Below are 13596 nucleotides of genomic sequence, written 5' to 3'. Positions count from 1 at the left end.
CTTTGTTCTCTTTCCTGACTTCTAGAAGCTTCAAATCTTCCTCCACTCATTAGATAACTTGTCTCCTTGTCTGCAAACTTTCTCCAGTTCCTTTACTCTCTGAGCCCTTGTCCTTTACCCCTGGGCTATTTGATTTTGCACTTTGTACCTCAGGGCTGTTTTATGCGCCTTCCAGGGTGACCCTGGGAAGGTGACCACACCGACACACTCTGCAAAGTGCAGCCTGGATGATGCCCTCCCCTCTTTTACTAATGTCCTATCATGCAACTTCCAGGTGCTAAGTCTCCAGCCTCTACCAGACCCCCCCCCCCCCTGTCTTCTCATGTCCCAAGGTAAGCGTGAGGGGAGAGTTATCAGGTATTCCCCAGGCTAGGTATTTAAATTCTTGAACCACCATCGCTGCAGTGGCAGGTAAAAATGCATAATCTAGTTGGGGAAAGGATTTGTCTGCCCCCGAAACGCAGGAATACTGCCTGTCTGGGGAGGGGGGGGGGGGATTTGCCTCCATAGGTCAGACAAGCCCCAGCATGGGTCAACTGGGCCAATTCAGTGGCCTACCGTGGTGCATAATGAAGGGAATCTGACATTTCCCTATCCAGGACGTCGGACAAGCCCCAGCATGGGTCAACTGGGCCAATTCAGTGGCCTACCGTGGTGCATAATGAAGAGAATCTGACATTTCCCTATCCAGGACGTCAATAAAGCGCTACGATATGCCTTGTGTCTGTATGTTGCAAAAGTACAGGCCTATTGTCTCAAACCTTTGGCTTTAATCTGGGGATGGCGGGCATAGACATTCAGGATCAGTGTGGATTTATTACCCAGGTTCCCTGTACACAAACATAGCACACCGCCGGGGCCTTCCATTTCTTGGTCAATTTAAACCGGGGATTATTTCTCGTTAAAATCACCACCCCTCTGGATCCCCTGTTAAATCCCTCATGTGCTATCAGTATATATGGGCCCTGCTGAAAACCTTGACAGTGTTCGCCCAGGTGGAGTTTCCTGGAGAAGTACAAGTCTGGCACCTGTCGGTAGATTAACTGTGCCACCACTCCTTTTAATTTTGACAAGATCATTAACGTTCCAGGAAATTATTCAATTAAGTTCCCAGATTGAGGAATGCAGGGTTACCCCTTTTTTCTGACATAACTTGTATTGAGTACATTTTAGTTATATTTTGTGACCACTTACGTTATTCTTGTACTAAATGTTAATTGGCTTCAGCATTGTTACGTGTACCTTAACTGAGACATGGGGAAATGAGTGGTAATCTGTTTCTTTTCAGATTTCATAATGAATCAAGAAAAGCTAGCCAAACTTCAGGCTCAGGTTCGGATAGGGGGCAAGGTAAGTGCACTATATTTGTTTATTCCCTAATTGCTAAATGTTTTTAACTCCGTAAACTTGATATTTTTTTTTTTATTAGGACTGATTTTCAGCAAAATGTTGGAGGCATGCTCATTTGGCAAGCTCTTTCGGGTCTTGCTGGCAAGGCGGACTTGAGAAACAACTGTATGGGAGCCATGTAATTCTATTTCTGAATGTAGCACCAAGACAGTGTATAGTCTGATGTAACCCAGCTCAAGCCGCTTAGTTAACACGTTAGCTTAGTTTACATTTTTTTCCCATAGTTGTATTTAAAAAAAAAAAAAAAAAACGAAAATGCTTATGCTAAACTAGTCACGGCACCTAATTCAGAATTTTTCCTCACACCCATATGATCGACCATAATTGGTGGCACTAGAAAACAGTATCTTTCTTTTAAAATTCGCCTTATTAGCCACCCATTGGTATAAAACGTTCAGTCCATCTTCACCTACTCCCAAATTGGGTAACACAATGTCAGATGCTTTATAAGATACTAGCTTGTGCAATTTTGAAATTACACAGGGAGCGCTGAGTAGCACAGTAATCAGTTAATATTTTAGTCGGTTAACAAAATACACATTTATGGTTGTTGAAATACGTAGTCCAATATTTATTCCCATGTAAGCCAAGAGACCACATTGTTACAAAGACCACCAGATTATATAGGCAGACACCACGTGTTTCATCATATTCATAGGATCTGCTCAATGCAGAGAACAAGGTAAATAGACATTCTTGTCTCAGACCGGATCCATATTAAGGACGTTTTCCTAGCAAGGTGTTTACAATTGTAAGGAGTATAGACATTCCAGTAGTTGTAGTATGTTGGTAGTCTTGTTTAGCAACATCAAAAGTCAGAAAAACGATAGTTGTACCCCACCAAGTATTTATTGCACTTGGATGGTCTTAGATAGTACTGTAGATCGGTGGTATGTTTAAATATAGCAGCGTATTTAAGCTGTTTGATAACACTGTGGTATGTAATATAACAGTACACTTGGTATACGCCTGTTCTGTTTGTTGTGTGTTGGTGCAGTTATTCTACAGTGCCTTCCAAAGCATGCTTATCAAGACTTCATCCCAATCATTACATATAGTTTTATTACTTTTTCTAGTCATTCAGAAACCCTTGGCTTCTTTGGAGTTCGATGGAGAAAAGTTGCTAATACTGTTTTAAACTTGTGACTCCCCTGGTTAATGTTTATCCGTTAAGTGCTTTAGGGATTTGGGTGTGATTCTAAAGTCCATATCGGCTCACACCAACACATTTGATGTAGGCGCTTAAGCTAGCGCGAAGCAGGTCGTTTTGAAGTGAGGGCATAATTGTTAAAAAAAAATAAAAAAAATAATAATCTTGTATTCAATTTTGATAATTGCTTTTACAGGGCATCTGTTTATCAAGGCAAAGTGTCTTTGTCTAACAAAAGTGTATCTACTTCTGGAACCAATCGCCAAGGGCTCCACAATTCAAATTATTTCAACCATAGTATAGCACCATTCAGAAGCAGTTGTTAGACCCGACAGCCTTAGGGTGGTCATCCTCCAACTTTTTGCCTGCCTCCCTCCTTTTCTGACACTGTTTTTGCTAGTTTTAGGACTCTGGGCCTGTAAACGAGTGGGCCTGCAGCACTGATTGTGCCACCCACATAAGTAGCCCCTTAACCATGTCTCAGGCCTACCATTGCAAGGCCGGTGTGCAGTTTACCTGCCACCTCGACTTGGCATTTAGAAGTACTTGCCAAGCCTTAAACTCCCCTTTTTCTACATATGTCACCCCTAAGGTAGACCCTAGTTAACCCATAGGGCAAGGTGCTCTGTAGGTAAAAGACAGGACATGTACCTGTGTGTTTTATGTCCTCAAACTCCTAAATTCGTTTTCCACTAATGTGAGGCCTGCTCCTTTCATAGGCTAACATTAAGACTATCCTCATATACTGTTTGAGTGGTAGATTCTGATCAGAAAGGAGTAGACAGGTCATATTTAGTATGGCCAGAATGGTAATACAAAATCCTATTGACTGGTGAGGTTGGATTTTATATTACCATTTTAGAAATGTCACTTTTAGAAAGTGAGCATTTCTCTACACTTAAAATCCTTGTGTGCCTTACAGCCTGTCTCCAATCCACGGCTGGGCTGGTTGACAGCTCCCTTGTGCATTTCACCGAGACGACAAATACAGGATGCTCAGTCACACCTGCACACATCTGCATACTGAATGGGTCTTCCTGGGCTGGACTGCCCCCTACTGGGACCCTGGCAGATAGGATTGTACTGAAAGGGGACCTTGTGCACTTCAAAACCACTCTTTGAAATCTCCTCCTCACCCCAAAAAAGGCTGTTTGGATGATATAAACTGGGTACCTGACCAACTTAGACACTTCTGGACCTGAATCTGCAACCTGCCAAGAGGAACTGCCTGGCTGCCCAAAGGACTCACCCGGAATGCTTTGCTGTGAAGGACTGCTGCCCTGTGCTGTTGCTCTGTTGCCCTCTGACTTTGCTGAGAAGTGCTCTCCAAGGGCTTGAATTGAGCTTGCCTCCTGTTTTCGGAAGTCTTGGGGCCAAAAAGACTTCATCTCTTCAGGGAACTCCATGTGCTCCGAAAATCAATGCACAGCCTGCCAGAAACACAACACACCACAGCCTTGCCTGCGGCGAGAAAATAGCTGCGCAGCCGAACCGGAATGGCGCAGCCCGACTTCCGAGTGAAAAAATGTTGGGCCTGCCTTGAGGCCGGAACTTCGACACACAGCCCTACCGGATCACTGCACCGATGAACCGGAACGATGCAGCCCACCTTCCCAAGTGAAGGATTGACGCAGTGCTTTCCATGCGACGGAGAATTTGACGCAACGCCTGTGACTTTGTCCCGCATGCCCAGGATTTCCCTGCATCGTCCCTGGACATCAAAGAGAAACTTGCATCGCAGTGAGGAACCAAGGGTTCGTGCTGGAAATCGATGCAAGCCCCTTGTAGCGTGGAAAGAAACACATTGTCTGTGCTGGAAAATCTGACACACGCTTTATTTTTCCACGCATCTCCTCCTCTGCGGTCTCCGTGCATGTAATTTTTGACACAAACCAGGTACTCTGTGAAACCAAGACATCATAGGTAATTTTTAAAACTTTTTAATCTTGCAAAAGTGATATTTTTGAATTGTGCTTATTGAATTTTTATCATTTTGACTTTAATTTAATCAGATAAATATCTTATATTTTCCTAAACCTGTGTGGTGTATTTTTGTGGTGTTTTCACTGTTACTGTAAGATTTATTGCACAAATAATTTACACATTGGCTTCTAAGTTAAGCCTGACTGGTCAGTGCCAGTCTACCAGAGGGTGGGCAGAGGATAATTTGGATTGTGTGTGATTTACCTGATTAAGATTGTGGTCCCTATTTGGACAAAGGTCTATACCTTTGTCAACGAGAGACCCATTTTCTAACAAGTTGGTTAACTAAAAATGAATAACTATGTAAGTTATGCTTTTCAATTGGTTTCAGTTTTAAGTTGTATTGTTGGCCTCGTTTAATGTGGATTTTTATCAAAATTACTTTGTGGGTAAAATAATCTAGACACTAAGCCAAAACCTAAGGTGGAGGCAGTTCGAACAAATGACAGCCTAGATTTAGATGAGAAATATGGACATGTGTTAAAAGCAGATGGTTCAGTCACAACTGCCGGTGCCTGCAGTAGGGGAATGACAATCTGCTTTCAGATCAGAGCTCTGTTGTAATGTGGAAGTCAGCACTTTTCTTTTGTAGTGTTTTCTATGATGGTTTTCAACACATGCAGAAGCAGCTGTGAAATCTTTGGACTTGCTGACTAATACACTCTCCTTGTGTTTACTCAGGGTACAGCTCGCAGAAAGAAGAAAGTCGTACACCGAACAGCAACAGCTGATGACAAAAAACTACAGAGTTCTTTAAAAAAGCTAGCAGTAAATAATATAGCTGGTATTGAAGAGGTAGTGTTTTTGTGACTTGTTTATGCATAACTTGTGCAACTGTACTATGTGTCCTCTCTATAAAACTGGATGCATGGGCTTGCAGTGGTGTTAATTTCTGAAAAGCAGCTTGTTTAGACCCACACTGGTCTCTACAAACCCTATTAATGTTAGAGGTAATCTTGTGAGAAATTTGCTTTGGTTATTTAACTCAACCTCGTTTCTACATTTTGTTAAATTTATTTTCTGTTTTTCATATAAGTTTTGAAAGATTAATCTGCGTTTTTTTGGGGGGGGCTGTTGGGTTCATAGATCTCATTACTTTGTTTACTTTCTGATGTTGGTAACAGCTGTGAAATACAGAATGTGCAGCAAAAGACAGGCAGATTAATGTAGTCACCTATTCCTCCTTTTGACAAGCTGAACTTGTTGTCCAGCTTTACCTAGGTCTGATCTTTACTATTTGTTTCTCACACCCCCGTCTTATTCCCACCTGCCTTGTGTTGCTTGTCTACATCACTTCCACTTTTGATGAGTCATTTATTCACTCCTTCTCCTAGGGAAATATACTAATATTTTTCCTAAGCTTTATAATCGAATCTGTTTGGCAGTCCACTTTCACTGAGAAGTGTGTGCTTTTTATACTGTTAATTCCCTTCCGAAAATCTGAATGTTTCGGTCCTATTCCCCTAATCTTTGTATGCATCTCTTTCATCCTTAGAATGTAATTTTACCCCACTGACTATTTTGCTGTCGCCTCTGGGTTATATGATCTCATTATGGTTATTATCGTGATGCAGCTTCCAGGGCTGATTGTATTATTCCATGTGAGACCAATTTACCACTCCCTGTGTAACAAACTCCTCTTTCCTTTTTAACCACTTCTTTTCTACTGGTTGACTTTAACATCTCAATTCAAGGTTTCATCTGGCTGCCTCAAACGGAGGTCTGGACACTTGGATGTATAAAAACGTGTTACACAGACAGCATGTTAAGCTTGGTAAAATCTACCCCTCTTTTTTAAATCTTCTTTTGGAGGAAGAAATTGCATTGATTATTCATTCCTCCAAGAACTAGCACAGAACGAGGACTCTATTTTTTGGCACCAGACTTATTCTTTCCTTTTGCTTTAAAGAGACCTGACTTATCAAGTTCCTTATCTTCTGGTGTACAGACTGTGCACAAGAAGTCGAAAGAGCAATTACTTGGCTTCATCTCCATACCAGTTTCAAATAAACCATTCATTTCAGGCAGTGGCTGTTGGGTTTCTATCTCTGCTAGTTTTAGTCTGGTTCACTTGCCATTAACAACTTGCTTCTTGGTTCCTTTTGAAGAGTGTGGTGCTATCCTCTTCATTTTCATTTCAGACAGGACGTTGCTGTTGCTAGTCCTGCTACTTCAGACTTCTGCTTGCTAGATACTAAGATGCATCCACTGAATGCTATTGTAACATAAGGCTAACTTTCATCTTCTGCCCTCCTTTACTGCATTTTTGTGAATACTGACCCAAAGACTTCATTGTCAAAGTATCCTTTTTATGTCTCACTTATCAGCTTTTTACAGTCTACTGGGTGAAAGACTGTTGTGCCCAACCCATTACAATGGCTTTCCTTGTCCATCGTATCTGTCCCTTCCCTGGAACACCGCCTCTTCACCATCTTTTTGATTGGATGATTGGTTTCCATCCACTGCTCACATTTAGGGAACTACTTTTTTCTTTTTCTTCCCGCACTCCGTGGGAGTGCATGGTTTCTGGCTCTTGTGTGCTGCTCTTCCCCAAACACTCCTGCATGCTCAGTGTTGCACTCTCACGCCCCATCCTTTGTTCTCCCCACTCATTTGTTTGTTGGGAGGAGATGGTGGGGTGCCCTAACACAACCTCAAGCAGGCCAGTTCCCTCCCTGTCCTACACCCAGTGCTCCCAGCCCATTGGTATTAATGTTTTATTTGAGGGTTTAGTCTGCCTTTTAGGATGGGCTTTTGCCCTAGTCAGCCTCATTGTTTTAATTTACTGCTTTATGTTGGATCGGTTTATTAAATGGCATCTGCATCATTTCGTTGGCACACGTCTATGCAGTGATGCAGCCACATCACTTTTTTCCTCTATTAGCAAACCCTATTGGAAGCAAATAGGTGCAAAAGGAGATATCTATTGGCTTAGCTTAAGCTTGTTTTTAGTGTCTTCTACATGCTCACTTTTCAGCCTTACTGATCTGCAGAAAATTTACTCTGGCAACAATTATTCTTTCTTCGTTTTGTAGCCCTCCACGCTTTGCTCTCCCTTATTTGTAATAACCTGATTTAACTGAGTCAGTTAATCACCAACTATGGGTGATCTCTTCTCTGAAATTAATCTATAGATTGTATTGTGAAAGGTATTCCTTTCTCTAAGTTTCTCTTTTCTGAATCATGTATGTCAGTGGCTGCACATCGACTGCTATTAGACAGTATTGGGGTAACAGCAACAACTGTAAGGGCAGTGTAGGCATTTCTGGCCTGTAGAACTGGGACTTTTATCGCCGTCTTAATATCAACATTCATGAAACAAAAGATGTAATGTGTACCTGCGACCTTGCTTTCTATTTTTTTACAAAATGGATAGTTCAGGTCCTACCTGGAGTGTTTTTTTGCTCCAGTATGCTTACTTCACACCGTACATAGCCTACTTCCCCCTATCATGAGTGCAAAGAATTTCCCACCCTCTCTTCCCCAGTGAACATGTGATTCTTTGAGTCAAAACATTTGAGAAATCTATGGAATTGCACCATTGGCCGTGTGCAAATTGAAGCCGAACCTGATGTATCTTGGGCACCGGTTTTTTTTTTTTTTTTTGTAGTACACGTTGTAGATGGTTGTGTGGACAGAATTACTTCAGGTCCTCGAGTAGAATCTATTGGTAGGTTGTGATTATCTACTTTTTCACTGGCTTGTACAAATGGTAGGCCAGGGCAACATTTGCCCTTAAAACTTGTGGTAGCTGCATTGTGCTTATTTGTGTGTTTTTTTTTTTTTTTTTTTAAATCGTGTTCCAGATGGTAACCTACATCAAAAATTAGGAACTGATACACAACCCTGAAAAACCAACTTATGGACATATTCCTGCTACGGTAGTACCATGCACTGCATTGCAGAGTCACACACTCCCATTCTTCTAAGTGCATGGGAATGTAACACACTCCGCATGGTGGTGCAGCACTTAAACATGCAAATTCTGCCAGTGAACCCTGATGCTACAAAAATATTGCTTCCGTGTTTACACTTTTAAAATAATTTCTATTGGGCTTTGTATGTCTTGTCGTGGTGTCTATTTTTGACACCTCATTAGCTCTGCAATAGTAGTGCACAGCAGCTGTACTAATTTCAAGTAACCAGTGTTCTGGAGCTGGTAGTTTTACCAATTGACTTTAGAATTTGTGGTTTTGCTTGTGTGCATTGGGAGACCAGAATGCAAGGTACTAGTAGCCATAAGTTACCCATTTTGATAAGGTAGGTAAATTGTAAGCTCTCTCAACTGTTTAAAACTATGCAAGTCTTTGTACCATAAACATTTAAATGTGTTTTCTGAGTTTCAGTGTTCTCTTTTGTGACTGACTTGATAAACACGTTGAAGCTGAGAATCAGTGCAGTGTTTTTTTTTTTTGTTTTTTTTTTAAATCCATCATTCGTGCCTTGTTTTTTTTTGTATGTTGACAGGTGAACATGATAAAAGATGATGGAACAGTTATTCATTTCAATAACCCAAAGGTCCAGGCTTCTCTTTCGGCTAACACCTTTGCAATTACTGGGCATGCAGAGCCTAAACAAATCACAGAAATGCTTCCTGGCATTTTAAGTCAACTCGGCGCAGACAGTTTATCGAGTCTTAGGAAGTTAGCGGAAACGTTTCCAAGACAAGGTATGTGTAGTATCTCATAACTTTCATGTTAGTATGTTAAGTCATTGAAAAATGGGTTTTCTTTGTGAACTAGCCGTGGATCCTAAACTAAATTTCCCTTTAGTCTAGGCTTGTCTGAAGAGACTGGTTCGAGCACTGATCAGTTTACTTCCAACCATAGTGGTTTCAGCTCCCATTTGTTTAAAGAATTAACATCTCTGGTATTGCCATAGGGTGATAACATTTGAAGACGTATTGAGTTTAGTATGCCATGGATTCTGGGTTTTTGGGGTACGGGTGGGGGGAGGGAGGTTATACACGTAGGTGTGTCATGATTGTTTTGAATTAGTGAACAACTGATTACTTGGTATCTCAACTAAATACCTAATTTCTCTCAGATGGCTTTAAGCAGGCAAAGTGCTTCTGCTTCTAAATTTGTTTTGCAAGGCTGTTCATGTAAAGGCTAGCAAAAAAGTTAAGCCAAATGTCAGGTTTTGTGAGCTAATGAGCAGGTCACCTAGAAAATAGTGTGTGTACAGTTTATATTTACTCCGAAATAAGCATTTAACAGTACTCTGGTCACTGTCCTTGGCTGTATGGGGTGCTGACTAGTTCTGTACTAGAAATTAGAAGTGTCAGTTTTACAAATTTGCACCATCTTACATGCTTGTATTTAATTCTTTTTTTAACACTGTGGCTCCTAATTCTACTGGTCAGTGTCTGAGGACTAATATAGTATGGATTGATAAGCACATATTTGTAACCAGTGTTTGCCTCTGCACCGTGAAGAAGCCTGATGCGCTGTTTTTGAAAAAGAAATTCGAGACTTGAGCCCTACTGTTTTGGAGAACTAAACTTTAGGCTCCCTGTTCCATGTCAGCACATAGGGGAGGCTCTGATACCGTTGAGGAAGCAGCAGAGCTCAAAGGTTATTATGGTGGGGATATCTTCGTGATGGATCTCTAGAAGAGAAAGTAAAGTGTTCATATACTGAATGGTGTAGCTTGAGACAGTTTGCTGGGCCTTCAAGCCCAAAATGTGTGGGGTTTTTTTTTGTTAATTTTTTTTGTTTTTAATAAATAGGAAGTGTTTTGTAAAACATAGTAATTGTGGCGGGGACGTTATCTTAAATAAACGATAGCCATTAAGGATAGGGTTGGAAGCTACCCCTTGTCCAAAATCGCAAGTAAAATTGTTTAGAGCATTACAATTGTGTTCCATTAACTAAAATTGGAGATTTCACTACCCAGTAGTAGAATCCATCATCATTGATAATTAGATTGTAACTTGCAAGTAGACCGGTCCACTAATTGTTTACTAGCCATTGCATGCACTAGTTTATCCTAAAATCAAGTGGTGACTGAGTGCTTTTAAACTTAGACAGAAGTCTTGGTATTGTGTGGTTCAGGGCTTGTGATAAATAAGAGTATCCTCTGTATATAGTGCTCTGCTATCCTTGTAGGTCATTCCTATGGCATTGGTTTGTGAATCTAAAGCTAAGAATTAAATTGTTTGTGACAAGAACATTTCAGTTTCCAATGACTAATAGCTGTTCTATAAATTTCACTGTAAGCTTCTCTTCTAGCATATACTCATCAGGTATTGAAGTGTGCAGGAACTATAGGCGTTCCAGGAATTGTTCCATCAGAACTTTGTATAGATCTATAAAGATGCTTGAAATGTGACGCAAAGATGTGTAAAGCCCATCTTCACTAGGTTCTCTGCAAAGTTCTCCAGTGCACTTACTATGTGCAAGCTCAGGGCAGTTCAGCCACACAGTGTGGCCCTTTAAGCCAGAAGCAGCAGGCTCGAGATTTAATAAACCAGTCTAGTTGTTGATTGATAGAACAGTAGTGTTAAAGAATTGTTGCGCCGCTCAACTGTCTTGAAAGGTCCTGCACATTGGATCCAGGTACCTCCCCTTCTTAGCGATCTTCCCAGCCTCAATAGATGGCAGTGGTCCGATTCCTCTAGCTAAGAGTTCTACATGTTGGCTACAAAGGATATTGACCCCATGAACAAAAAGTTATGTACCCTAAACAACATACTATGTACTCCAGATTAGGAATATTACGATATTGCACGATTTATGACGACTACAGTTTGAAATCCATTCTGCAGGAGTAGCTGCACACTAGGGTGCTTTTTCATATGGATAAGTACAAAAAAACATGGTTTTGTTGAGAGCAACCTTCTATACTTAAGCTAGATCAATACTATAAGTTCTCAGCTAGTCTGTACATGAAGCAGGTTGATTTCAGTGTTCCAAGTCCATTTTGTGTTCAAGAACTGTGCAAAAAGTTGGCCACAACTAGGAGGCTCCATCGGAGGGGATTCTTGCAGGGGCTGATGCTGTCAGGCATTATGGGTGGGACTGGGAAGGGCGTCGGGGAAGTATGGGCAAACTCCTTTCCTCGTTTGCTTGCCCCAACCCCATGTAGGGATCTGGAGGCCAAGTATCTGCCACAGGAGCATGCAGAGTCCACACCTTGGTTAACCCTCCTACAGGCAAAGGTCACTGCATTCACTACTGTTAGATTGGCACATGAGACCACCATACTTAAGAGAGGGCTGTGTGTATGTGTTCTGCCCAGAGTTGGGGAGCCGGATCCAAGTAGGTAGTGGGGAAAATAGCAGGGTCCCACACTAAAATCTATATTGGTCAGTCAAGATCAGTTTGGAAGAAGGGATGGGGCCGGGCAGCCCTTGGAGCACCAGTTTAGGAGCCATTAAGGTTAGGAAGTTGGTGCCACCTGGTCAGTCTCCTGTACATTGTGATACCCCTCATTGCTGCAGTGCTTGCATGGCTCATCCACTTGCAAGCCCGTTGGCTGACCCAGTAGCTTCTCCATAGCTCGGTGTCTAACGTGCAGATGTTGCTGCAGAACAGCACAGGGCTCTACTAAGCTGGGTAACAGGTTCAACGGTATGTGTGGATGTAGGTACACATGGTCTTCGTACTCCTGCCATCCATTATTGGTTCCAGAGTTGTGCAGGTTGATTTTCTTTGTAGAATTCTTTTGAGTCACGAGGTCGAGTAACTTCTCCTCTCGGTGATAGGGCACCTGGGCATCAAGTCCATTGTTAGTTTTGTTTTCTCTCTGCCGTCGTTCAGATGTATGTGCCTTCGTTCCATGCTTCATCTCGTTTCGATTCTTTGCTTCTCAATTCTCTTCAACAGTATTGTTTTGTTTTTCTGCATTTGCCCCTCAAACTCTGCCGGTTCACCCTTGTTCAACCGAAAGCCCTCCAGGCTTACCTTCGCCGTTATTACCAACCCCTCTGAAGACGTTTTGCTGGTAGTGGAACACAAGCCTTTTAGGTTCAGCCTGCGTTGTCATGCGAGATACCTACACATGGACCAACCCTCGTTTTCAATTTCTCTCTTCCTAGACCACAAAGAAGCAGACTGCAACGTGTGTAAATCATTTTGGTCGAAGGAGACACTCCAGGACCACAGGACTTGCCTCCTTGATGTTGCAAAGGGCCTTGGATGACACTCCTGACATCTTCAGCAAGAAACACTCTCAAGAACAACCAACTGTCTAAGAGCAGGACCTTCTATCTGCTCATCGAGTGAGTACTGCAACCCTGCACCTGCCCTTCCAGCCAAGCTGACCAAAAAAATATTCCACTTCAACAGTCCTACAATCAGAGGTTACGGGTCCACGACTGCTTCCCAGCCATGGCCAGATCCTCTCAACTGCTTCGAACGTCATGCCCTCAGCTGCCACTTCTACCACCACCTCATTCTCCTCAACCATTATCTCTACCTTAAGACCCCCTTGACATATCCTCTCAGGGGTCGCCACAATCGGATGCTGGTGGGTTGGGCGTGGGGCGGTAGAAGGGGATGCAGACCCATGGAACATGTATTACACAGATCCCAATTCAGTGAACGACCCTGGTCTTTCCTGAGCTCTCCCTTCCCCGCTTAATGACACAACATCTTACCATGGGGTCATTGCGAGAGCGGCAGCTTTCCACAGTGTAGAACTACACAAGAAGGCAAGCAAATAGATGCTGCGGGGTAAAGAGTGGCCGCTAGGCTGCCAGCCATTGGCCTATCACCTGCTCCCCAGGCTCTACTAGCACACTCCGATAGGGCTCACTGGATCAAAATGGAGGAGCTACTCTGTACCTCCCAGAAGAGCTTAGGAAAAGGAGTCCACAAACTGTAATGGGGCAAATTATTATCAACACCTATTTGCTGTGCCCTGGATGCAGAAGATACTGCAGCACTGGGAGTTAGCACAAGCATTCTCCTAAGGTGACACACTTGCCTATGGTGTTCTGCCTTCAAACAAGAGATCCAACAGGCTGTCCTTAACATGCCATTTGACAGAGCATGTGTTTTGTCTGCAGGTAGACGCTACCTTAGCAAAGATTTGTCGCCCAACCTACC

The 13596-nt window shown here is 42.5% G+C and overlaps 1 protein-coding gene across 1 annotated transcript in view; it reads left to right on the top strand.

Moving 5' to 3' along the window:
* BTF3L4 (basic transcription factor 3 like 4) overlaps window positions 1–13596 on the top strand; it is a 37001-nt gene that overhangs the window by 10906 nt on the left and 12499 nt on the right. Inside the window, exons 2-4 of the mRNA XM_069232673.1 lie at window positions 1289–1350; window positions 5225–5338; window positions 9011–9212. Coding sequence (XP_069088774.1) covers window positions 1297–1350; window positions 5225–5338; window positions 9011–9212 — 370 coding nt within the window. The 5' untranslated portion in view covers window positions 1289–1296. The remainder of the gene's footprint in view (window positions 1–1288; window positions 1351–5224; window positions 5339–9010; window positions 9213–13596) is intronic.

Source organism: Pleurodeles waltl, chromosome 4_2 (genome assembly GCF_031143425.1).
Source record: "Pleurodeles waltl isolate 20211129_DDA chromosome 4_2, aPleWal1.hap1.20221129, whole genome shotgun sequence".
Lineage (NCBI taxonomy): Eukaryota > Metazoa > Chordata > Amphibia > Caudata > Salamandridae > Pleurodeles > Pleurodeles waltl.
This window is presented reverse-complemented; position numbering and strand designations above follow the sequence as displayed.